Genomic DNA, 26,865 nt, shown 5'->3' with positions numbered 1-26,865 from the left:
ATCATTGCTGAAGTGACGCGTTTTTCTTTATTTAGCACTTCAGAATCCCGAGGTGGTGGCTCTTCGGGGTGGTTTAAGTACCATCTTGAAAAATGTGATTGATTGTCAGTTAAGCCGAATAAATGAGGCTTTGATAACTACAGTTTTGCACCTCATTAATCATCCAAAGACTCGACAGTATGTGCGAGCAGATGTAGAATTAGAGGTGAGTTCAGTCTTATTTCTTTAGTGACAGAAATTAGAACTTTGTATGGGAATGTTTAATTTTCATCTCAGATTTCACCTGCTGTGTTAGTGCAAAGTGTTTAAAATATATCATTTTAGGCTATGAGCATAATGATTTATAAAACAGTAAGAATGTGACAGATTGGAGTGGGGCTGAGGAAAGGGCAAGATCAATTTAACTGTATTCTTATGTGAAAGTAATGCATATCTCTCTTTTGTTTAGCGAATTTTAGCTCCTTACACAGATTTTCACTACAGGCATAATCCAGACACAGCAGAAGGACAACTCAAGTAAGTGCTGGTGCTGCTACTTATGCTACCAGTTGTGTTCATGGTATTGGATTTCAGCTATTTCTTTCCAAAGTGAAAGTAAAAGCAATGACTTAATATTAAACTACTTGATTACAGTAGGTTAAACTGCAACTTCCTACAATATTGTTAATTAAGCATTTAGGTTTTAAAAGGGCTTTTTTATCCTGAAGATGAGAAAGTTAGTGGACACCCTCCCCTGAATAGCAGTCTTGCCAATATCTATGAAGATGTTATCAAGAAGATGTAGCCAGGGCACTTCATGGTGAAAGGTGGGAGGAAGAAGCAACAGAGAGGAATTGAAACAAGAGAAGTTCCAGGTTGATAGAAGGGTGGGAGTTGGGGATGGAGAACTTTGTGAGGCCAGTCAAGTGTTGGACCAGGCTGGATAGAGAGATCCTGCAGCCTTCATCTTCGAGATCTTCTAAGATCCAACTGGATAAAACCTAGTCTCATTGCTAGCAACATCTTTGTGCAGGAGTTTAGACTAGAGACCTACTCAGATTGCTGCTACCTGGAATTATTCGAGTTTTATTAATTACCAGAAAACATTAGATGTTGAGGTCTGCGTAACTGAATAAGGTCCAAATCTTTAGGTTCCTGCTGTAGACTCGCTGTCAGTGGAGGCCACAGAGTGATTCATCTGACCACATACAGGTGTTTACTTTGTGACATTATTCTCCTACCATGGAAACTTCCCTGAAAAAGTAAAAGTAACAATACTTGAATGCTAATCTTTGCGTGTGCGTATACCCATTGCATAAACACGCATAGATGTTTATGCATCTGGAAAGGATTTCTCCTACTCTGGATTTTGTCCCCCACCTAAAATCTCAGTTAACAGCTTTTTACTTGTTATGTTAATAACACTTTTTATTTTATAGTAATTTTCTGTATTGTGGCATTTGTTGTTTTAATGACAGGGAGGACAGAGAAGCACGGTTCCTAGCTAGTAAAATGGGGATAGTGGCAGCATTTCGATCATGGGCAGGTAAGATTTTTTTTTGGTTCATTTGTGTGAAGCTGGGTTTGTTTGAAGGGAAATTTTACTTTCTGTTTTGAAAGAGTGGTTTGTTTAAACACAGAATCTGTCTCATTTGATGTGTCTAATTCCTACAATGCTGCGAAGGTGTGTTTTGGTCTTGTAAGATCGAGGGATGCATACATGGTTTTCTTTGTCTCTACTGACAGGATGAGGCTTCCTGCCTCATATAGAACAACGCAGAAGTTGTAGCTTGTTGGTGCTCACTGATGTTTGGTGGGTGAGAGGAAAATAACACCATAAGAATTTCCCTTTGAGATCATTCTGCTACTGTAAATAAGAAATCTTTTTGTATATGTGAAGAGATACCATCAGAGTATTTTCATTAGCACCTGCTTTTACCTGGTGGTACAGCTGAAGAGAAATTGCAGATGGGGACACTTGATATTTTTCACATGGAAGACATTTCTAATTCCTTCAAAGTCCTTTCTTTGCAATATTACAATGTCTAAAATGAAGATACTGCCTCAGGGCCTGCTCATTCTTTTAGTAAAAACAGTGTCTTGCAAATAAACTAAATCAATTGATATGGCAATTTATCAAAATTTTGAGTAGGATTTTTACAGGCTGTGCTTAGGAAGAATACAGACTGTAAGAAAGCCTTTCTCTTTGTAAGACTACTTGCTTTTATTTTTAATGTTCTAAAGTCGATCATTAAGCTTAATTTAATATCCAGATATCCTTCAAAGTTTCTCACGAGTTCCCAAACTTCCTCCTCAAGCAAGTGTGAAGTTTGTGACAACTTTGAAACTTCTTGAAATCAGTTCTGATAGGAGTGTTGTTGCCTCTTCCTTTACTCAGACACCTTGAACTAAGAGTATTTGCATAGAAGTTCAAGTGATGGAAGAAACATTTGTCTTGGAATATGTTACTTGCTGCAGCACTTTCACTGTACACATTTCATCTTATTTTATATCATTATGTTGGAGACTAACATCTTAATTTTTACTACAAAAATGTCCTCACACTCTCAGTCTTCCAGAGGGGCATGTAGCTAAACCAGACTTGGGGGTGTTCTTGGGTTTTGTTTTGGCTTTTTGGATGCGTTTTTTGCCTGTCTATACTATTGGCTGTGTTCTACTGTTGCGCTCTCTTTATTTTCCAGACTGATTATTTTTCAGAGCTGATGGTTACTATATCCTTTACCCTCATGTGCTATCACATCCCTAGAGATAATACTGGGGCATACAGCAATGACTGCATGCGCTCAGATCTATTCCACGTTGCAATTGAGATGTAGCCACTGTAGTTCTTGGGAAAGGCCTCTGAGGTACACTGTGGAACATGTTTAAGTACCCTTAGCGTGTCTGTGGCCAGATGTACATGTCCTAACTTTTTGTTACATGGAAGTGTTTTGAAATTAAGGACTTCATTCAGGTTCATCTAAAGCATGTATCATTAAAGTTAAATTTGTATTAGTGACAATAAATAGATGAGTAGGTGATATTTTTTATCTTTCAAAATTTTTAAAGAATAATGATTTAGGTTTATTTATGATACTAAGACCAAAAGGTGTGCAAACCCGGATTCTTTTCATTCATTTGATGTTGCGGTTGAAGAAGCTTTTTTTCTGGATAGCATGTTTCTGTGAGGTTTTTCATTCTGTGAAGAGAATTGGTCAAGGAAATGAGCAAGATTACTATCTTTACAACCGCATTTTTAATTGAGAGACCATATAAATTGAGGCTGAAAATCAGTGTAAGCTTTAGGTAGTGTTCTGTAACCTTTAGAAAAATTGTGAAGGTTTTCCCTGTTAACATTGAAATATGAAACTGATGGAGTAAAAATACAGTGTAAAAGGACCAAATTCTAAGAGAGGCTCTGAAACTTTATGTAGAGTTAAATCTACTGTATTGAATCTTCTGGAGATGACAGTCATTTGGGGAAAGTTTTTTTTAAAAATAGTGCACAGGGCTCCATATTCTATGTATGTTTAAACTTGCTGTTTAGAATTCACCTGAGATTAAAACAAACTGGATAATTTGTTGGGTTAAGATACAGCTTTTGGTGGAGAAATTTCTCACGATTCTGCTTTCAGATTTTCGTTTTGGTTTAAGATGCATTCTTTATCAACAATTTTGTCTTTTCTTGCTACCATTTCTTCCATGTAAATGTGTTTGCAGATAATTTGAAAATACCGTTCACAGTAGAAAGGGCAAAAGTAGCTATAGATTTTCATAAGGAAAGAAATTCTGTGAGTAGTATATTCTGTTAAATACTATTGAATGGAAGAGAGATGACAGAAAAGTGAAAATATTTGACTAGTTATTTTTGTCATCTGTGCTTGTACTTAGAGTGGAAATAAAATCTAACAATGTGCCTAACACTTTTTTGTTTGGTGAGGGAATATTATTATGTATTTAATGTTTTCTAGGTATTATCAGCCTGTGCAAACCTGGAAATTCTGGGATTCAGTCTCTCATTGGGGTACTTTGTATACCAAATATGGAAATACGGGTAAGTGATAAATGTTTAGTATTCATGTATAAGTAACATTGGATGGTTTTGATTAATATACTCTTAACATTTTAATAATTCAGTGGTTTAAACACAGACTCCAGTTCTGTGACTACTACCCTTGAGTTTATTTGACCCCTAAGTTCAAGTCTATAATAGCATTGTGAAATTGTTGTGAGAATGGAAGCACACCCTGTATGTCTGAGAGGAGAAGATGGAAGAGAGGAGAAAAGTACATAAATGAATTTTTATTCTGGTCACCAGTCAAAGCAAGTTCACAGTAGCTGTAGTTAGAAGTTTAAAACATCAAAGAGGAAAGAAAATGTTTCTTTGTCTATTAAACCAAGAAGTTGATGGTGGCAGCAGTAACTGTTCTAAAAATATGTAATCCAAGTAGCTTGAGCTTATAGTATTTATAGTGACAATAAGGCACAGTTCTAAAGTAAACAAGCCCCTTCCCTTTTTCTCTTCTCCGGATTATTATGGTTTATGAAAATAAGCATGTATATAAAAAAAAACACTGAAAGAAATACACCAATTTTTGCACTCTATAAAAATTTCAACTTCAGTATTAATAGTGAACAAAAAGACAATTCCTATAAAACTCCTATTGTGTATTTTTCGTAGCGAGGTCTTCTTGAAGTTCTTTATGATATATTTCGCCTTCCTCTCCCTGTTATCGCGGAAGAATTTATTGAGGCACTTCTCAGTGTAGGTAAGTATTCAGAACCAGTTCACAATAATAATTCTCTCTATTAAGCTATTCTGTGAATTTGAACCCTTCACTGTCTTCTCTGTATTGTAAATTACAGCAATATTGACTGTTTCATCACTGAATTGGTTGATCTGAAGTCCTATTTAAAATTCTTTATCAACCGTTAAGTTATACAAGTTCATTAAAATTGGAGTGTCATTGGATTACACAAGGTTGTAAACATCACTACAAATTACACTTCTTTGAAGTGTTAGCGGTAGTAATGTAGAAGTGAAGAAAATGAAGTGAAATGAATGACGAAGTTATTAAACAGTGTCTTTTCTATATATTATGTATCTGCTAGCTATTTCCACTGCACTTCAGCAGACTTCTTCTAGGGCAAGTGTATGCTTTTTCATGTCTTTGTATTTAGCGGAGTTGAGTCTTTTATCTTCAGAATTACACCTTTGTAAACCCAGGAGTATCCTTTGCTTTCCCTCACAGTGCAAAAACATGAGTCCAAATGAAGCAAGTTTCAGCATTTAATGTTCTGGCAATTCTCTTCTCTAAGATCTAGTTACAAATGTTTTGTTGTGCAGGTGATAATGAAAGCTTAACCCTTGTTTCATATTTATAATTAAATAAATCATTCTCTGTTCCAAACTTGCTACTTTGCAACATAAGGATGTACATTTTTAAATTCTAGGTGTTACGATATTCTCTTAAGTTTAATGTGTTTATGAATTAGAGGTGTCATTGTTTTGGTTGATAATTAGATACAATCGTTGTCCTAGCTGTGAAGTTCACCTTCCTTTGTTCAGGAGTGTGGATGAGGTGACTCGTTAGAGATCCCTTCTCACAGAATTTTCTGTAATTTGAAACCTGAAATTACATTGGTTGATAAGAACTATTTATTTACCTTCTTACAACTGTTAAAGTAACACTATGAAATCAGTATTATAATTACCCTTGTCTGTATTTTCTTGTCCTAGATCCAAGCAGGTTTCAGGACTGCTGGAGACTTTCTGATGGCTTTGTAGCAGCTGAAGCTAAAACTGTATTACCACATCGAGCCAGGTCAAGGTGAGCATTTGATTTTAAACCCTTGTTTTTGTTTTGTGGTGGTGTTGACAAAATATTTGTTGTTTTCTTGCAGGCACAAGAAAAGATGAACTTTCTAAACTGTTTCCATCCTTTTTTCTCCTTAGGCCTGATCTGATGGATAATTATTTGGCTTTAGTGCTTTCAGCTTTTATTACCAATGGGCTTCTAGAGGTAACTAATGACTTTATAGGAACAGATTGAAATGTAAACAATAAAGTAAGATGTTATACATGTTTTAATTTTTTAAAACTTTTTGAAGGGTCTCGTTGAAGTAATCACAAGTAGTGATGACCATGTATCTGTTAGAGCAACTATCCTTTTAGGAGAACTTTTGCACATGGTAAGTACAATTTCTTGCTGAAAATTAGTATTAATAGCTGGTTGTAAATAGGTTTGTAGTAGATTTGAATTTGTATTACAAACTTGTAACATCTACTTTTCATCAGTGTAGTGGGTTGATTTACTTAACATCCTTTGGTACTTCATATAGTAAAAATAGCATGAATCAATAGGAATGCTGCTTGGGAAGTATAAAAAGAGATAGGGGTTCTGATCCAAGGTTAATCCTTACCTGTCACACTCTCACCAATACACTTTCTTGCCTCAGTAGCCTGTTTTTTTTAAGCTGGAGTCCTGCAGACTCACCTATAGGTTACTGCGCTTGGGAAAAGAACCATTTCTGATTTTTGCTGCTCTTAGAATGATGGTATTCCTCTGGCAGTGTGTTAGCTTTCTGTCTCACAGGCTAGGCAGATGAAGCTTCTTCTCATGTTCAACTTGATGTGGCTGGGGAACTCTATTTGGGCAGCTCCAACTTAGTGGAATGCTTTTTCTGCTACAGAGAAGCTGAAGGGACCTTGCCTCATTCTGATGCCGTCTACCTAGTATACATTTTACAGTAGCTTCTCTCTCTTAATCTAAACTGTTTTGGTGTAGAGATGGTATTATTCTTTACATACACATTCCAGTAATGTGTTTCAGCTTCCCAAGGAGCTGTTAGTCTTATGTGAAGTGATACAATTTACCTTTCTTGCAAAATAGTTCTTTTATTTTTCACACTTTTTCTTGGTGACAAGAATAGCATATACAGTAGAGAACTTTCTGATCACTTTTCATTTATTTATTTCAATCTTTTTTCCAAATAACTTACTTTATAATAGATGGTAAGATTGTGAAATACAACTTTGTCTTAGAAAAATTTGAACATGTTATCGGATGTAGTCTGCATCTTCAGACTGTAGACTCATGTCAGTGGTTCTTAATGCTCCAAAAAACCAGGATCACAATCTTCAGATACAGGATTGCTTATTACAACTATGATTTACAACATTGCTGCTCAGCAGCATGGGTCACAACCACAACAAATCTGTTCTTTAGTCTCTTCAGTGATTTTTCTTTAAAGGGTGGAATCTCTTGAGAATTCAGTCAACCCTGTAGTTTAAAAAGAGGAATCTGTAATAACACATGCTATTTTTCTGGTTTCCTAAACACATTTGAATGGGAGTAGCTGTTACTGACATTTGAGTATGCTGCAAATTATAGGTATTCTTTGGTTTTCTGAAAAGGAGATTCGTTAGTCAGAGATGACTATTTGTCAAAGTGCTGAACAAATATTTATGGTTTTATTTAGTTTCAAGAGATTGAAGCAATTTATTTATCGTTATTCTTCTGTTTCCAGAAATACTTGCAGAACTACTTGTTCCCAAAATAAAAGCAATTAAGTATCTATTAACTTAGAAAGTTAATTAATCAGGGGTTTTTTTTCAGAAAATTTGTAATAGAAATAATCAGCTCCCATTTAAATTCTGTTTTTAGATTTGTTAGTATTTTTATACACAACACAAAGATATCTGATGCTTTGCATATGTTTGCATGTTACCACTAAAATCGCCAATGCGAACAATGCGGGTTAGAGAGCTTTTAAGACTAAAATTGTCTTAAGTTAGTTTAAATTGAATTTCAGATCAATTAGTTAAATACTCAAACTAGTATGTGTAATTGTTGTTGTAATGTTATGCAAAAGGTAGTTTCATTGTCATGCATTTGTGGAAGTCTTTTGAAAAGTGGTAGATTTTTCAATGCTGAAGAGATAGTTAATGTTGAAGTAAATTGTTTTAACTGGTCTTTTGTTTTTTAGGCAAACACAATTCTTCCTCATTCTCACAGCCATCACCTGCACTGCTTACCAACTCTAATGAATATGGCAGCTTCTTTTGACATCATGAAAGAAAAAAGACTGTAAGAATTTAAATTATGCTTAAAAGCAAAAATATTTACATCTTCTTCCTATAGTTGTCTGAAAACCTGCATTTCAGGTTTTCTGGTGGCTAAAACCGCTGCTGTCTTTAAAAGCACGTATATATAGAAATACTCAGTCACACTTACTAGGGAAATAGTTTCCAGTGCATTATTACAAAACTGTTTACAGTAACAATTTAGAAATTTTTTAATGAAAGTTTTGATAGTAGATTTGAGAACACTCTTGCCTATGTTGCAAGATTTTGGTACAGAATTTTTCTTAAATTATTGGTAAGGCACTGTTTGACCAAACAGCATCCGAAATGTCTTCTGTGTGTTTTGACCTCTCCATTGTTTCATACTTCTTTTTTTGTCATCTTGGTACAATTAAATAAACTAGAAAGCTTGTACCAGTTTTGCTTTTCTGCTGTTGTTTATCTATAGCTATTTAAACAGTAACTGATCAAATCAATGAGTCATTTTTTACTCTTGCTAACAGTAATATAATATTGGCATGGAGCTGGATTTTTGTTCTTGTTTTTGTATTTGGTTTTTTTACCTTTTTTCATCAGGAGAAAAAGGTGAGTTTATGGTAGCAATAACAATTATGTTAAAACTATCTGGTGCTTTTGTTCGAAGTTCGGACAGGTAGTTTTTCAGTTCCATGTAAATACAAGAATATATGAACAGAAATTTTAAATGTAGCACAGCAGTCTGCGGTGGCATGTAGTTAAGCATATTAGGAAACGTTTGCAGTCATGGTGCCAATCACAAGGTATATTCAAGCATCTGACTTAAAAATGTTTATGGAAGCTTTTTATTCCTCTTTGAACTAGAAATACCTGAATTTTGAGATTTAAAAAACCCATGTGCTGTTCTATTTTATTTTACTTAGGTTTTTTAGAATTTCACTGTACATGTAATCTTGAAATGTGGCCTCCCAAGTGTTTTGTTGTAGATATCATCTCCTGGATACTTAACACAATTTAAACCTCCTGAACAAAAGTCAAATAATTTGATAGATTCACGTGCCTTTAAAATGCCTTTCTGTAACTGAATGTTCTTACTTGCATTTCCTTTGTAGAAGACCGTTTAATTGAGTGCAGTGGGGTTTCTTCTAATAGCAAATTGCAGGAAATGCTTTTTGTTAATTTCTCTTGCCATTCCTGATCTGCCTTGACAGATCAGTATTCTGATAAATACATGATAACTTCCTATTTTCTCTTTCATTCTGCTGCCAGTGACAAATAACAGAATTTTTCCAAACTTCTACCACAAAATGATAAATGCTGCTTGTGGAGTGCTTCCAAGAGACACAGAGTACTTTTTTGTACTTTTTTGGTTTTGAAGGTTTCTTATGTGAGTAGAAGAATTTCATTTGTGAAAACACAGCCAATTTTCAAAAAAGGCGAATCTGGAACTCTGTCACGGGGTATTTTGCTTGGTCAAACTGTGGGATGAAAGGAAGGATGAAGAACAGAAGGGATACTTATGTGGATTACCCGCAGGTTTTTTTTCTGTTTGGTATTTGCAGACATACCTCCTAGCATAGTAAGAATTCCTGCTTGTGTTGGAAGAAGGTGATTTTGCAGAAGTAGTCTTTCTTATTTCGGGATCTTGGTTTTGGGCAATACTCTGCTTTGTTTCATAGTCTGAGAAACTGTAAGCCCTGTTACGGATTAAATTATGTAGTAAGTGACCAAATTCAAAGGTACTTGTTTGAAGATAATATAAAACCGCTCTCCTACCCAGTAAGAACTTTTGTTTATGAGGAAGAAGGGTAGACTTACCTTGTCATTTTTAGACTTCCTTGTTTTATTTTTTCTACAGGGTTTTTTTCCTGCTACCACTATTAACTGTTTCTACCCTTGTCAATTGTCGTTTCTATAACTTTCTGACTTTTCCTGGAAAACTTGTTATATGCTTTTGCTGAACTGCTTAGATATAAAGAGCAGGAAGCATACTACTGATAATCCTGCCACCCTCTGGGGAAAAAGAAAACGAGAATTTACGATAAATACTTTTGTTAGTCAAAGTTGAAGCTAGCCCCCTCGAGACTCAACTTTATTGCAGAATGTTAATCCACCATGATTAATTCTTAATCAGCTTTAAATTTTACAGTATCTTCCATGAACTGTGAGAAACACCACTAACTGCAGAGTGGAAGAGAAAGTGTCAATAAGGCTCAGTCTTTGGTACTAAAAGTTCTGAAAGACAATTTTCTGTATAATTTCAGCAGAAAACTAAGGCCTATGGATGTATGAAAACTTTTGTCAAGAAAATAATTTTCTTTTTACTTGCTTCAGAATTGCTAGTAAATTCCTTCATAAGCTACGTTTATTTACTCAAGATATAGCAGTGGTGCTCTTCCTTTGGATAACAGTTGCCAAATACTGATTACAATTGTGGGTTTCTTTAGACGAGCAAGTGCTGCCCTGAACTGCTTGAAACGTTTTCATGAGATGAAGAAAAGAGGACCTAAACCTTACAGTCTTCACTTAGATCATATTATTCAGAAAGCAATCTCAACACACCAAAAAAGGGATCAGTACCGTGTCCAGAAAGACATCTTTATTTTAAAGGTATTACCATTATCGATTTGTCAAAACTGAATTTGACTGTGTATTTTGGAGACTTAGATCTTAACCCCCAAGCTTCACTCTCTCATCTAACCCAGAGCCATTTAGGTGATTTATTTTTAGTATTTTTTATATTTAATTTATCTTATTAGATACTTGTGGATACTCTCTTGCATTTCTAGAAATTGAGAAGTGAAATTACAATAATCGTTAATCTTTTTTACAAGCAAACGTGATCTCTTACTATTAGATTCTTAATGTGGTACAATAACCATGCAATTTACTTTCAAATGCAAATTGCTGTGGAGCATAACCCTTTTAATGATTGTTATATGAACACGAAGTACATAGTGTGTAAAGAGTGAAGAAAATGATGCAAGGAAACTTAATGGAGTTTTTCACATCTGTATTCCAGGATACAGAAGAAGCACTTGTAATGAATCTTCGAGACAGTCAAGTTCTCAATCACAAAGAGAACCTTGACTGGAATTGGAATCTGATAGGGACCATACTGAAGGTGAGCTAAAAAAGGATGTGATGTTATTTTTATGAAATCGGTTGGGAAACAGCCTCCATATCACATGTAAGCTTTGACTTTATAATAATAATTCCATAGTACATCCCGTGATCTGTTTTATTTCCAAAAACTGTGATCTTACATGTTTCATCAGTGCTGATAGTCTTTTTGTATACAACCCTTAAACTATATGCACTTACATTGACCAATTTCTTAATAAGCATGTATTAAATGTTATAACTGTTTGTATAGAAATAGACTTTACAGAATTAGGTATAATGATTTTAAAGCTGCTAATGCTTTAGACTCCAGTCCCAACTGTGCAGGGATACTGCCTTGTTCAGTTTTATACCATGAAAGCTGAAGGTTAAGAGTGGTGGTGCGTTATGGATCAAACTTCAGATGCTTAGACTGAGCCACATATGAAAATCTCAGAATGCAATCTGATTGGGTTTTTTTGAACTAATACAAATACTCCCATAGCATCAAGTTCATTACAAAATTAATTTGGCTTTACAAAAAAAGGAAATATCTCTGACAGGGAGGGAATTATCTTAGTGCACAGCTTTTAAGAGGCTGCCTCTTTCTTTTTTTTAGCAGAAAACTTCCTTTCTTTGAGTAAGAAAGCTTCCTGAGCAAGTACTCAGTGTAGTCTTCAAACCAAAATATCTCCAGTCATTCTGTGCATCAAAGTCATCGTGTTGTTACCCCTCAGTAACATTTTCTTACTGTCTTCTTTGCAGTGTTTTTACAGAAATGGTGAAAGTACAAACAAGGATTAATGATTACAGCAATAAAGATTATATTTGAAAAATAAACATAAATATTTCTGTGCATTTTTTCAGGGACTTAATTTTGAGAAAGCAAGAATCTGTCGATGTTACAAATATAATAATCGATGTTATAAAGACCTAAATGACATAATATGAGAGAAACTTTGCTTCACAAAATATTACTGTTTTCAGACTTTTTCTGGATTACTAGCTATCTATGATTATTAATCATGCATATTTTAACCTTTGAGTCATTATTAAAGATACTGTCAAGAAACCTTTTCAGAATCTCACTGTTTATTAGTCTGCATAGAACTTTGTGTTTTCTGGTTTTATTCTAATCCTTTCTATTCCCATTAAACTGCACAACAGCAGCATAAATTACGATAACGGCCCCTCTGTAGTCCTTGAGTGAGCAGGATCCAGATTCCATCATTGGACTTTGCGATCTCATGTGGCTACTAACCTCCCTCTTGGCTCTGTCACAGCCTTATTTTTGTGGAGCATCAGCTTCCTAATGCCCTCACTACTTGCACCTTATGTAGTCCCTTCTGCCTTTTTTGTTTGCTGAGCTTGCTATCTAAGCTGCTAAAGTAATAGCAAAAGTGGCAGTGGTAAGGATGGATTGTTGTTGGGAGTAGAGCTTCACAATGTGTGTGACAGTTTCTAGTGTACTCAGTTTTACTAATCATTAACTAATGCACTGTATGTCTTAATACTGGCGTAATAATTGGAAACGTAGAACTGTATCACTTAGGAAGAAGAATGTTTACTGTACTTTTTTCCACTGCTTATAAGATGATACTTGTTGGTAGTAACAAAATTTAATCTGAAACCGTGGACACAACAGATGGCTGTAAAAACAGAGGAAAATATAATAGGAGGAAGGAATAGGCCCAGAAGAGAGTATTAGGACTTAGTGTGATCCTTCCTAAAACATCTTGCAAAGTACCAACGGAGGAGCAATATTGAAGTGAGCTATAACGGAATAATGATTAAAAGTGGGGAAAAAATTATTTCCCTGTTATGCGTATCAATTTTTGTTATTTGTAGAGAAACTGAGCAAAACTTATTTTTCATTAGATCTTCATAGTTTGCTGTGTTCATTAGAACTGAGGCCTTGTACACATAGCATGTGACTAACATTCCCTGACCTTCTCTAGAAAAAAAACTGAACATTTCTTGGAGCAAAAGCGAGAGCTTTTCAGCAAAATAAGGGGGGTTTATAGGCAGCATTAGATGCAAGAGAACATACATTTCTAAGTATTAGGTAGATATAACTACATAGAAATGAGTAAATTTTAGTGACTAATCAAGGACTGATGTACAAGTTTCATGTAATGCTATATTTACTGTTTTTCTAGTGGCCAAATGTAAATCTAAGGAACTATAAAGATGAACAGTTGCACAGGTATGTAAAAATTATGTAGACTTTCTTTGAAAGAAGTTTTAATATCCAAGGAAAAGTTTATTGCAGTGTGTCACACTTCTAAAACTTAATCTACAGATAAGCAGTAAGAATGAAAATTTAGATAATTAGGTTGCTGTATTTGCTTTAAATAAGTCTTTAAGCTTATAGTGGTTTCTTTTCTATGCACAGATACTTTATATATTTATTTCCTTAACAATAATTGTACCAGTTTTGCAAACACCTTGTTTAATTTTAAACCTTAAAATATTACCTCTTTGGTGTTTCATACATTAGTGTTCGATGTCACCACTTGACAAATTTCGACAGAAGAGTTCTACAGTTATACAGCTATATATTTACAGCTTTCGTCAAAAACCAAGAGAAGTTATTTGTAGTTCCTGTTAATAAGGGAAGCATGTGTGATCTAAAAAAAAAATCAAATAGTACAGCTCTGCTTCCTTTTCCATCTGTTGGCATTAGGAGTTTTTATTACTTCTGTGCATAATAGAGTAATAGTAATAGTGTTAATAATGAGTTCTTGGATGTCCTATTTATTTCAGAAATAGATCTGATTAAATTACTTTGAAAAGAGTAGTTCTGTATTTGTAGGCATGGGAAGCTACTTCTATGTGAATTTGAGGAAAAACCTAAAGCTAAAACATACACAGAAAGGCTCACAGTGCTCCATTTTTACTTTATACTAAAAAGTAATGAGACCACTTCTACATAGTGTTCCCAGCATGAGTGGTAGGCCTGTTGAAATAACCGTAGTTTAATTTTGCATTTGTACTTTTGGGGTTTTTTTTCTTCCCTAAACATTACTTGCCAATCAGTACTTTGTGGTAAAGGATTATTTCCCAAATCTGGTGGTTTGTAACATTGCTTCTCTGAACCAGGGTTTGCACTCGTGGCTGTGACATCCACCCCTCTTCCTATGTACCTGGGACAATGCTTCCGTTCCCTGCTTTTGTGCTGGACTCAAGCATTGTTCACTCTGGAAATAATTTAATTCCAAATAACTTGAGAAAATTGAGGATTGATTTAGAGTAAAAATTTCTACAGCTTGTTGCTCCTTTCTGCAGGATTGTGAATTTGTTTTAGTGGCTTAAGCAAGAGCAAAAGCATTTTAAATTATAACTAATTAAGGATCAAATCTCTGTAGTTTCACTGTTCATCATAAAAATTTTTAACTGTGGTGTTTTTGAAGTGTAAAGGACATTCATTGCACTTCCAGAAGTTGATTTTTTCACTCTAACTGTTCTTGTGATAATCTACAACTGTTAAAGTGAAAATCCAGATATTTTTGATACAGATTCCTTCATTTCAAACAGATAGTTAATGCAAAGTATACACACATCTACGCACACGCAAATGTGTGTGTATATATGTAATTTATTGCTAATAACATAAAATACATTTTATTTGACAAAATTTAAAGAAGCCATCAGATTTCCTTTAAAATTTGTCCTGTATTTAGAGTTGGGGATAGTGGCTTACTTGCATTTTTTAATTAAAGGTACAATGCTTTGTTTTCTTAATGTTTGGCATATCTACGTTCAGACAGAATATTCTGTTATTTTAAAGCACAAATGTGTGTTTACTTTTTGTCAAAGAATTGGAGAGGGGGAGCCCTTTGCTGAAGATTTATTCGTGCAATGCAAAACTCAAGCTATATTGCTCTCCATGATTTCAGACAGTCTGAGTGAGAGTCTGCATTTTCAATCACTGTGTTATGTTTCAGAAATGCTTAAGTAAGGTGAATGAAAAAACTGCTGCTGAATAAATACGGCCTTTTCCTGCCAGAACACAAAAATGTGGGTTTTTTCACAGTAGCATTAACTATTATAGCTGAAGAAAATTGATGTCACTGATTCTTTTTTAGCTTCTTCTAAGTCTAGATAGAATAGTCTTTGAAACTCACTACAGGATAAATCACAGCAGAATAAATTATAAGCATGAGAATTAGAAGGCGGCTGTGGCTTCTAAGAGCATAGAGATTTTTTAGTTCCTCTGTTTATTTTGAATCTTGGCATAGAAAATCCTTCATAACACAGAGCAGCTGCATCTCTGAAATTTTGATGGGATCAAATCGTTGCTGCTACCTGCTACTCATTTAATAACTTTTGAAGATTTATTGCCAAATGAGCTAACGAGAATCATTTTGCATTGTGAGACTGTCTTTGTCATACTGAAAAATACCAAATTCTTCTTTACTTTCCATAGGTTTGTAAGGAGATTGCTGTATTTTTACAAGCCTAGCAGTAAACTGTATGCCAATCTGGATCTGGATTATGCCAAGGCTAAGCAGCTCACTGTGGTGGGTTGTCAATTTACTGAATTTCTTCTTGAATCAGAAGAGGTAAGAAATTCTCAGCTATGTAGGTCGCTCTGAAAGTAACGCCTCCTATTTATGTTGTAATTCCTTGGAAACTACCACAGACACAAAGAGCACAATAACGCTGTTTGACAGAGCAGATTCTCAGCTACAAAACAGTAATTTTCAACACAGGCACCCCTATGGGCTGTGCATTTATTTTCACCAGCCATGAACAAGAGCCTGCATGCTGCTCTCTTAACAAACTGCACCCATGGAGGTGACCCACTGTCACTGTCACCACTGCTGGCATGGTCACCCGCCCCCTCGCTGTGCCGGCAGCCACCACTTGGTCTCCATAAACGTTCAGCAGTGCTGGTGAATGTCAGTGGGTGCAAGTTTTTCTGCATGGAGGAATTCAGTCATGCACCTTTGCTCCATAGGCACTGCCAGGTCAGACGCCATTTTTCAGACTGCCCCTCTGCTGCCGTCTGTCACAGGGCAGCAAAATCTAACGGAGTATTGGTGGGCAGGTTCAGCCTCTACTGCCACGGCACCAACACCCGCCTCTGAAGATGAAATAAAATAGGAGGCATTATTTTCAGAGCAGCTCTTGTACAGGACTGGAGAGAGAATGAGTAGTTCTCCTGTATACCACTTAAAGAACCACCTTCATTTTAGTAAAAACTTCTTTAGACTTTGGGTGTTAAATCTAAAATGATCAGTATGGTTGAGAAGTATAACTTAAAACTTGAACTGTCTACATAAGACACTGTCGTCTTTTTGCTGTGTACATCCTTCCTTTTTCTACCTCATTTCTCCTTGTGTGCTAAAGTTTTTCATGCCTCAGGCCAGAGGAAAATTTCATTGAACAATCCTTTTCCTGGAAAGAACAGAATTGGTCCTAATATGTCTTCAAGCTAAACTACTTTTATTTGCTTTGAACTTCGTCCTTTAGTCTGAATTGTGTTTGCCAGACATTTCTGTTTGTATCTGTATTGTGTTTGTACGTTTTCATGAATTTGAAGTGGTGCCTTTCAGTAAAAAAACCCAGTTCTGTTACAAGTAAATGCTATTACTCTTGTTTCGTTAGGATGGACAGGGTTACCTGGAGGAATTGGTTAAAGACATTGTACATTGGCTCAACTCTTCATCAGGAATGAAACCTGAACGTAGTCTTCAAAATAATGGGTTACTAAATACCCTTAGCCAGCACTACTTTCTGTTTTTTGGTACTCTCTCTTGTCACCCTCATGGAGTGAAAATGCTTGAAAAATGTAATGTGTTTCAGTGGTGAGTATTTTTATTCTGTTTGAGTTGTGCTTATGGGTATAGTAGTTATGGAAATTCTAAACACATGAAGACCACTGTCTGTAAAACTCAAAAGTTTCAAACTTTTTGATTTACTTACAAGTGAAGATCCCCAGTTTTAGGGGGTTTGGTTTGGTTGTTTTTTTTTTTTAAAGGAGTATTTTAGTCTGTAGTTACTGAACAGATTAAGGATTTTTGACTCAATCACCCATCTGTTTCCTGTCCATACTCATCTGACAGAATCAGTATCAGGAAGATGATAGTGTACTGAAAGCAACAAAGAGAAATAAAACACAAACAAATTCAACACAAACCAAAAAACCATACAAACAACCAAAAACTGACAGATACCATAATATTTCTGAAATGTGATGATGCATGTTGTACCTAAACTTCAGTCCAATATATTTGAGTGAAACTGTAAAGTTCAAAATTTTGTTCAGGTACAAATAATCTTACTTCCTTTGGGAGTAAATTAGCTAGTGGTTAATTTCAGTTAATTTTAAATGTATTAAACTTGAAGTACAAATTCAGGCATTTTGATGTATCCTCTTTTTTAGTTGATTTGTTTTCATTGATTATTAGAATGCAAGTTTTTTACTGGCTTCAGAAAACTTGGTTTATAATAAAATTTAGACAGTTAATAGGCCAGTTAATAACCTGATGGCAGACTTTATACACAGAATGGTTCACAGTGAGGAATTGTTCACAGAGCTTCATGAACATGGATTTTTGTACTTCTAATCACTAATTAAAGTATGCTGACAAAATTACTTCAGAGCAGTTATAAATGTTGGGTTGGGGCTTTCCCCTTGCATTTTAGTGCATTATTTGGTCCCCATTTGATTCTAATATCTGTAACAGTTTAAAGTTACTACATTTTATATGAGGACTTAGTTTGTATTCTGCATTTACAGAAATTAAATTCTAATTCAGAATACTTATGCTTAAATTGTTGGGTTTGAGTGGATTCAAACACTAATTTTTATTTTCTTCTTTGTCTTTTTCCCTCTCGCCCAGTCTTCTTAATCTTTGTTCTTTGAAGAACCAAGATCACTTGCTAAAATTGACTGTTTCTAGTTTGGATTACAGCAGAGATGGGTTAGCAAGAGTCATCCTTTCTAAAATCCTGACAGCAGCTACCGATGTAAGTTCAATTCAACTTACATTCATTGTTACTTGCCACTAGACATTTTTGTTATTCATGGTGTATGACATTTTCAAGCTATTCTATATCCAGAAAGATTTTTATTTTTTTGAGAGGAAACAACGACTCATGTAGCTTATAAATTTGCTGTAAACTTCATACCATATATTGTATTTGTGTTCAAGAAATTAAGTCATTCAAGTGGAGGTTTCTGTCATGTATGAAGGGAGTTAAAGTGTTGAAATGCATAAGCCAAGCACAACATTATTGTAGAGGTCAGTGGACATCGTGAGTCATTCCTGAAGGTAGTGTTTTCATGAACAGAAGTGTGTATTTCCAGCACTAATAAACAGGTTAATCTTCCAGTGATGTATATACTGTTTTGGTAATGATTGAGATTACTGTGGTGGAATTGAGTAGAAGCATATACGGGGGTGGAACACGGGGGTGGTTCAGAAATAGGTGTTGAAATTTGTACTGAACCAAAGAAAGTTAGTGGAAATAAAACGCAGACTTAAATAGACTTGGGAGAGGAAGTTCTTGAACTTTTAAGGAGAAGTCACTCAGGTGTAACATTGTAGACAAGCAAGCATTGATGTCAGGGAAATGACAGTAACTTGAAATCTGACTATCAAAAAGCTTTCATTACTTCAGGAAGAGTTTTCTTCTGTTGGCTAGACAAGGCAAGATATATTCCAGAGTGGATACAAGAAGGGATAAGATAGATGCTTTAAATGTCTCCTTGTATTTTGGAAGAAGAAACAGAAATAAAGAAACTGAAGATACTTCTCTTGAGACTAGCAAAGATGATTCTTATGAGTAAGGAGTGGAGTCTGAAAGTAATGAAGATAGTTGGGTTTGAAGAAATGATTCATTTCAAGAGGAGGGCAAAACTCCCTACTGAATAATTAGGTTATCTTCAGTGAAGTGATGACTTCGATGTCCTTTCACCAAAGTTGTTTTATGCCTAGTCTGAGCAAGAAAAAAGAAATAATATGTTGTGAGGACGCATGCTTGTGTCTTCTTAAAATACTAAATTCCTGTTAAATGATTGTCAGTTACGAACAGTTTAGACTGTGAAACTTCATTTAGCTGTTTGTATTGATTTTCAGGTCAATGGGTACTGCTCCTTGCCCTCTCTGCTGCCTTACAGCTATTTTTATCTCATAAAAAGGGGTGTATGTGGGGGGAAAAGCACTTCAACATTTCAGTTTCTTCCAAATGCTGTTGTCAGCAAAGTATAGAGTTACACTAAGAATTTGAGGCATTTTATTATGAATTAGTATTTATGGCTTAGATTTTGGGAAAGATTTAAGGTATGAAGACTTAAATTCTCATTTGAGAGAGATACTTCCAAATGTTCTCAAGCATCCAGTAATTAGACCAGAATCTAATATAAAGAAATATTAAAAAAATCTGGTTTGTTCATCACAATAATAAATGATTTTTTTATGATCAGGATATTAAAAAAAAAAAGGAAAATCTACTGTTTCAATCTCTTAAAGTCAGACTTCCTTTGTGAAACATACTGAATCCTGAGTGATGGATAAAACTACTTCAGGGTGTTTTGTTTCCTCAGTGAGTTGACCTGCTTGGAATTCTTGGAATTCATAGGGAAATATTTTGTATACTTCATCTGAAAAAGGAGAATCACAAAATGAATGGGCTGTCTAAGCTAGCAAAAATGGGTCTATGTTTGTGTCAACCACAGATGATTTCATACCTGATAAAATTTATTTCCTTAAATTCTTTTCCTGTTTTTTCCTGTTTTGCCATGTCCCCAACACCAACAGTACTGATGGGATTTTTAAGAGAAATTTTCACTGAGTGCTACTTGACAAAAAAGCAAAATATTGATGTGTCAGGGAACCCTTAGGGCAACGCTTGATGTACACAATATTGCCAGTATTATCTATTGTACAAAATGCTTGTCTTCAAATTTTTCTGGTGCTTATGCTCTCAGTAGAAGATGCCAGGTGTGAAAAGCCAGTCCAAAGAATAAAACCTTTTGATTATTTTGATATTAACTCTGTCCTTGGTGCTATAAGTGATATTTTTGAACAATTGCAATTGGCAAAACAAATCTTTTCCAGAAATTAAAATATTCATGTGAAGTGAAAAAAGTTGTCAACTCCTAGGAAAAAATACCTTAAAGAATATGGAAATAATGAACTGATAGGGATTTGTATGGGCAGTTCCACTGACTGAGGAGTAATTTGGAAGTGCCTCTGCTTAGTCTGCCATTCTCTGGGTGTTAATAGTCTGGAATTCTGAAACAGCAGCCTTGTCAACAGCAAAAGAAAACTTACACTTTCGTATGGAGTAAGCATGACAGGAAAAAATTGAAACTTGGCACAGTTTCACTCACTGATCTGTCTCATAAGGAGTATATGTTTTTAAGTATTACCAGAATTGACATTCTGTAACTTTGGACAAGTGAATCCTAAGGTTAAAAATGAATATGCGGTTCAATTCAAGTAAGTCATTTACAAGCTCTTCCACCTTCCTTATTCAAGGACTTCCGATGAGAACCTTGCAGGATGAGTGGAGCTTGTACTGTAAGCCTCTGGAAGAGTTTGTATTAATTAATAATCCAGAGGACAAATGAATTTGGTTCTATATGCTGTTTCTGGCTTCTAAATTCTTTTTAAAAGCAATAAAAATGTATGGGACTGGACTTAATTTCTGAAAAACTGGGTTTTGTAAGGGAGATGTCTCCAAGTAAAGCTTCTTCCTTCCTTTAATTTCCTGAGACATTTGTTAATGAAATAGCTTATCTGTTTATTTCAAAAGCTGACAATGCTCTTTTTCTTGGGGTAACTGAAGTCATAGCCTCATACAGCTTTTAAAACAACTCAGAGCTGTGAAGCAGGTTTGTTAGTCATTTGCTAGCGAGTGTCTGTGGAAAAGGAAAGGTAATTTCTGTAGCCAGCTTAGTGTTAGAAGGACAGAGTAGCAATTTTGGGTAACTGTAGACATTGAAAACATTCACAGAGCAATATCCCTTGCAGATCAGTGAAGCAGAAGTGCATTTTAACCTACTTCTAGATATGCTTTGGTGACTCACGCTAAAGCAATACTACTTGTGCTGCCTTTCTGCCAGTTCTTAGTAGAAATAGGAGAATGGCCAGCATGTCTTCAACTGTTGCAATTCATGACCTGAAATTTTACCTTTAGAGGTGGCTGAGAGGTAGATTTTACCGTACATCTGCTGACATCTATGCTGAGCTGTATGTGATCTGCTGAGCATAGTGATCTGTGACTTGCTGCTTCACTTGTAAATATCTCAAAGCCCTTTAATAATAAATATAAGAATCTTCTGACAGATTTAGTACAGGGCTTTGTCTGTGTTTTTCATGTAGTTCGTACATGAGGGAGGGAGGGGTATGTCTGTTTCCGCAGATAACCCTCTGCGCTAGTTTTCCTGTCAGTTCTCAGCAAACATGAAAACATACCAGAATTTTGCTTCATCTGGAAAACCAATGCCGAGCTTCGCCCCTTGGATCAGGGGAATGCATACAGGTGATCATGCTGCACAAAGGTTGTGGCCCTGCTTGAAGACTTTAGGGCTGTTGGAAATGCATGCAGGCGTTTTGCATCCCCAGGTCTTAGGTTTAAATATCTTAGCCTGAATCATTCCTTGTATTAAAGATCCTTTTCTGCTATTCTTTACCTTATAAATTGGTCTTCTTTTTCTTTCTGGTGATGGTAGGAAAACTAGAAAGGTACATAGTGTCCAGGATGTCAGCACCCAGTGGATTCACCTAGAGACAATCCTGATGTACTTTGTTCTGTAAACTTTGAGTGATTTTTGGTTGCCATTGAACTTCTATTTAACACTGCCATGGAACTAATACTACCTGCAAAATTTTTTCACAGTGGGGGAAAGAGCTGATTCAAAGCCTGTTGTGTGTGGAAAGCTGGGTTTGTTTTTTCGCTTCAGCTCATTGTTTCGAATTTATCTGCAGTGAATTTGCCATTTTATTCTCCTATCAGAATGATGAGTTTCTTTGTTTTTCTTCTCCAAACAGAAAATAAAAATGACTTATGCTGTACTAGCTATCTGGATAGAGTAATTTGTGTTCAGGAAGTGGACATCGTTATCTTTTGTTCTCTGTATCACACTCAGTATAGTTACAGCAGTAATAATGATTCTTTATAGACAGATTTTTACACTGGAACTACCTAACACTGAATTCTGATTTCTTATTATTGTGTTATTCTGTAGGCTTAACATCTAGATGAAGTGATCATTTTGTCATAATTGTTTTTGTTGTCATCTTTAAATATGCTACTAGCTGTCTATGACACATACAAGGACATAGCACTAACAGGATACAAGCCATTTAAATATGGTTGTTCAGTGCTGGCCAGACTTGCAAGTCACTGTTCCACAGTCTTTCTAAGTACATACATGTCTTATGTCATTCCCGCCTCATCTCCAAAAAAATAAGCCTATGGAAATGAAGTAGAAGCATGCATATGATATTCGAAGTTGAAATAATGAGACAAGGTTTTTGAAAGGAACTGTGCATGTTCATATTTCTTACTTTTGTTGTATTTCAAGACTTGGTTGCCAGTTATTTCTGGAGGGGAAAAAACCAATCCAGAAGATAATTGTTAACATAGGTAGTGCTGTCCAGCCTGGACCAATGCATCCATCACTTGGAGTACAGATACAAATGTGCTTCCCAATCTAGATCATTTGTATTTTAACATACAGAAGAATTTACTTGGTTTATAGCTATCATAGCTTTAAAGGTGTCGGGACTAAAGACTTGAAGAAAGATGATTCTGTCTTTCCCAGCTAAGCTTAAGTACAGATAACACCCTTTGTAATTATATGTTGTCAGGTTGGTCTGTGCTTAATCCAGATTCTTGTAGATTAAGCTTGTTTGCTTCTACTTCATGAGCATTTTTTTCTAATGGAAAATGGTGTTAATCGGTTGATGCTGTTTATTCAGCAAGTTTTGAACAGTGGAGGAACTGATAGGGTACTTCGCTCTACTGTCACTTGGAGAAATTCGTAGTAGTAAACTAAGTGCTGAGAAACTGTCTTATTACGGAAAATAACATTTTACTATGTAGAAGGTTTTCTGAGAAGTTTTGAAGATGTGATATTTTTGGAAAACAATGTAAAATTTATTAAAATAAATTCCCCAGAGGTTTTAATAATTGTTTATTGAAGTTTTTTTAGAACTTTGTGCAGGTGAAATTGTAAGTAATGGGACTGGCCATTTACAAGGTATTTTTCTTGCTAATCCTGATGACTTTGCGTGGTGCTATGATAGTGAATGACTGATAAGGAGACTTGCGGTGACCAGATTACTTTGGATCTCAGACTCAAATTTCCTACTTGATAAGACAGAAATAGCTCTCAGACTGTATTTTTAATACATAAGGTGTGCATCACAGCAACTTGCTGTAAAATACAGCAATTGTGGTTTTTAAAGTGGTAAATCTCTAAATACATTAGCTGTTTTTCTTCCATCCAGAAAACTCATTTTCCTTACTTTTGCAGAGCTGCAGGTTGTATGCAACAAAACACTTACGGGTGTTACTGAGAGCAAATGTAGAGTTCTTCAGCAACTGGGGGATTGAGTTACTGGTGACCCAGTTACATGATAAAAATAAAACTATTTCTTCTGAGGCACTTGATATTCTAGATGAGGCATGTGAAGACAAGGTGAGCATCCTTTCCCTTTTCAACATGTTCTTGGTATGCTACTCTGTAAGCTGTTCCCCACCCCCTTCTCCATAGCAAAGTAAAAGTATGCAAGATGCTACTGTTGATTTCTTGATCGTTACTGATGGATTTCATAATAGTTTGTAGACCCTCTTGGTGAAAGCACAGCAGTATTAATGACAAGAAAAATGTAGACTTGTGGATTATGCCCACTTTTAAATACAAATTCAGACTAATTCAGCTGTTTCAATCATTACACTGTTTGTATTATTATATTATTATTAGATTACACTGTTTAATGATAGAAAGTACCTAAAGTGGTTAATATTAGGATGAAGTTAGTGCTGTTTAATATTTCCTGTTATGAAAGATGTGTTGCTTCATGGCTGGCAGATACAGTGCTCAGAAAATCCTTATGCATTTTTTATTATTTTAGGCCAATCTTCATGCCCTTATCCAAATGAAACCAGCTCTTTCTCATCTTGGAGATAAGGGTTTGCTTCTACTCCTAAGGTAAATGTTGAATATGCTGTTTGACTTTTCAGTGTGGAAACAAGTGTTTTTGTTCAAATTATGTGATGTTTTTTAAATGCGGTAGTAACTGTCTGATATTACTTTACTTTCCAGATTTCTGTCCATCCCAAAGGGGTTTTCTTATCTAAATGAAAGAGGTTATGTAACAAAACAAATGGAAAAGTGGCAAAAGGTAATGCTAAAGATAAAAAGTGTGCTTGATGTTAGGAGGAAGGGTGTAAATATGCAGGTTTAGAAGGTCAAAGATTCTTAAAAATATTGCATATTCACATACATGTATTGCTAATGTCAGTACATTTATTGCCTCAGTGCCTTGATGATTTTGCTGAAAAGGGTTGACAGGAAGTTACAGTTTCATAACTCTTCTGTACATGCATGCTTCTGATTTATCCAAGCTTTCTGCATAATTTTGAGATTTCAAAAAATATTCCAGGAGTGTAGCGACTCTATAAAATAGGCTATTGTGTAAGGTCTTATATATTCAAGGTAATTGTTACCTCTTGTTTGTTGCTAATAAAAGTTAAATCCAGAGTTCATGAAGATGGAGTGGCTTATGCTGTTGGGAAGTAAATAGGAACCATGACCATTAAGAAAAATGCATCATTGTCACGACTAAAATAAAACTCTCATATATTTTGTCATTTTCTTAATTGATTATAAGTGTTTGGTCTCATTTCTATTGGCAATTTTTTTCCTAACTTGAAAGCTGTCACTTCTTTAGGAATACTGAAATGTGTGGTGGTCTGTTGAGATTATTCATGTTAAAGTCAGATGTGAAGCATTGCCTTCTTTCCTTTTTCAACAAATTAACTGAAATAATTACGGAATTGTTGACTCCGTATATGCATTCTGTGTATGAAGAGCAATAATTTTGGTGAGCTCCACCTTCAGATCATAAAGAAATTCAGTCTGCCTTAAGGAGCACTCCAATTACTCCTTGCTTATAAAGTACCGTACTATAAAAACATAAACCACTAAATGTATTGTGTCAACCTTTTTCTGTCTTTTAGGAATATAACTTAAAGTATGTTGAACTAATTGAAGAACAACTTAATGAAGCACTTACAACATACCGTAAACCTGTTGATGGTGATAACTATGTTCGTCGGAGCAACCAAAGGTAAATTTGGGAAAATGTGTCTTTGGGTGTAAGCCAGTAGGACTGATCAAGGGAGCTTTAAACTAGAATCTGTGGGAGAAGATGATACCAACAGGATTACAATAGGTAAGCCAAGGGTGTAGCAACACCTGAGGTTAGCAATGGTGGTGGGAACATCTACAATGCTCCTGGAAGCGTGGAGGCCTCAGGAGCATATCTGAAATATTCGTACACCTGTGCATATGGAAAGAGAAACAAACAGGATGAACTGGAAGCATTGATCAGTTCCCAGAGCTATGATATTATTGGTAGGTAAAACAGTATTGATATTCTATAATATTATCGATATTCTTGCTAGACTTGGTGGAATGAGTTGGAGTGCTGGGATGGAAGGCTACCGGCAGTTCAGGAGGCATAAACAGGGCAGGCAAGGTATAGGTGTCACCTTATATGTAAGGAAGAGGTTTGATTGTACAGCACTTACAGTTGGTGATGATGTGGGTGAGAGCCTCTGGGTGAGGATTAGGGGCATGGGAAACAAAGGAGATGTTGTCGTGGGTGATTACTACTTTCCAGGATGTTAGCATTGGTGAGTTAGTCTAGAGGCAATAAAGAGAAGTTTCTGGATTGGTAGCCCTTGTCCTCATGAGATACTTCAACTTCCTGGAAACTAACTGGGAATACCATACTGCTGTGACAAACAAGTCTTGGATATTCTTGAAGTTTGTAGGAGTTAAATTCTTGTCACAAATACTCAGAGCCAACTAGGAAAGATGCCTGCCTTGACTTTCTGTTTGTGAATTGAAGACAATTCTTGGGACATGTGGTGGTAGATGTTGTCTTGGCCTCAGTGATCATGAAATGGTTGAGTTTAACATTTTCAGTGTAATGAGACAAGAAAGGACAGCAGAGTTGCAGCCCTCAACTTCAGGAGAGTAATCTCAAGTACCCTGGAAATCTGCTTCTGAGAGCTTAGGAGTCCACGAGTGTTAGTGAGTTTTTAAGAGGCACCTTTTAAAAGCACAGGAGGAGGCAATCCCATTGCATCCTAAGTCAAGAAAGCGGGGCAGAAGACTAGTTTGGCTGAACAAGGAACTCATTGTGGAACTCTAGGAAAAGGAAATTGTGTGATCTTAGAAAGCAAGGTCAGGCTTCACAGAGCAGTGGTTCATATATGCTGGAAGACGACACAAAAGGCCAAAGTTCATTCAGAATTGAAACTGGCCAGTGTGTTGTCAGATTAGAAGAAGGGCTTTTTGAAATATGTTAGTAGCAAGAGGAGGTCTTTAAACATTGCTGAAGATGACCACCTGACTAACAGGGGTGAAGAATCGGAGGCATTCAGTGGGTTTTTGCCTCAGTCTTTAATAATATTGATAGAACTTAGGCTGCCTTGACCCTTGAGTCGGAAGACCACAAGTGTGG

General features: G+C 35.6%; 1 protein-coding gene across 1 annotated transcript in view; it reads left to right on the top strand.

Annotated features, from left to right (window-relative positions):
* Positions 1-26,865, top strand: part of RICTOR (RPTOR independent companion of MTOR, complex 2) — a 55,836-nt gene that overhangs the window by 12,167 nt on the left and 16,804 nt on the right. The window contains exons 5-23 of the mRNA XM_010135971.1: positions 36-205; positions 449-516; positions 1,458-1,525; positions 3,951-4,033; positions 4,661-4,748; positions 5,720-5,810; positions 5,936-6,002; positions 6,091-6,171; positions 7,969-8,069; positions 10,489-10,651; positions 11,064-11,165; positions 13,303-13,349; positions 15,573-15,708; positions 16,757-16,956; positions 17,995-18,121; positions 23,643-23,807; positions 24,244-24,320; positions 24,435-24,513; positions 25,352-25,461. Coding sequence (XP_010134273.1) covers positions 36-205; positions 449-516; positions 1,458-1,525; positions 3,951-4,033; positions 4,661-4,748; positions 5,720-5,810; positions 5,936-6,002; positions 6,091-6,171; positions 7,969-8,069; positions 10,489-10,651; positions 11,064-11,165; positions 13,303-13,349; positions 15,573-15,708; positions 16,757-16,956; positions 17,995-18,121; positions 23,643-23,807; positions 24,244-24,320; positions 24,435-24,513; positions 25,352-25,461 — 2,023 coding nt within the window. The remainder of the gene's footprint in view (positions 1-35; positions 206-448; positions 517-1,457; positions 1,526-3,950; positions 4,034-4,660; positions 4,749-5,719; positions 5,811-5,935; positions 6,003-6,090; positions 6,172-7,968; positions 8,070-10,488; positions 10,652-11,063; positions 11,166-13,302; positions 13,350-15,572; positions 15,709-16,756; positions 16,957-17,994; positions 18,122-23,642; positions 23,808-24,243; positions 24,321-24,434; positions 24,514-25,351; positions 25,462-26,865) is intronic.

This window comes from Buceros rhinoceros, unplaced genomic scaffold (assembly GCF_000710305.1).
Source record: "Buceros rhinoceros silvestris isolate BGI_N320 unplaced genomic scaffold, ASM71030v1 scaffold14725, whole genome shotgun sequence".
Taxonomy (NCBI): domain Eukaryota; kingdom Metazoa; phylum Chordata; class Aves; order Bucerotiformes; family Bucerotidae; genus Buceros; species Buceros rhinoceros.
The sequence above is the reverse complement of the archived record's forward strand: the minus strand, read 5'-3'. Positions and strand labels throughout refer to the sequence as shown.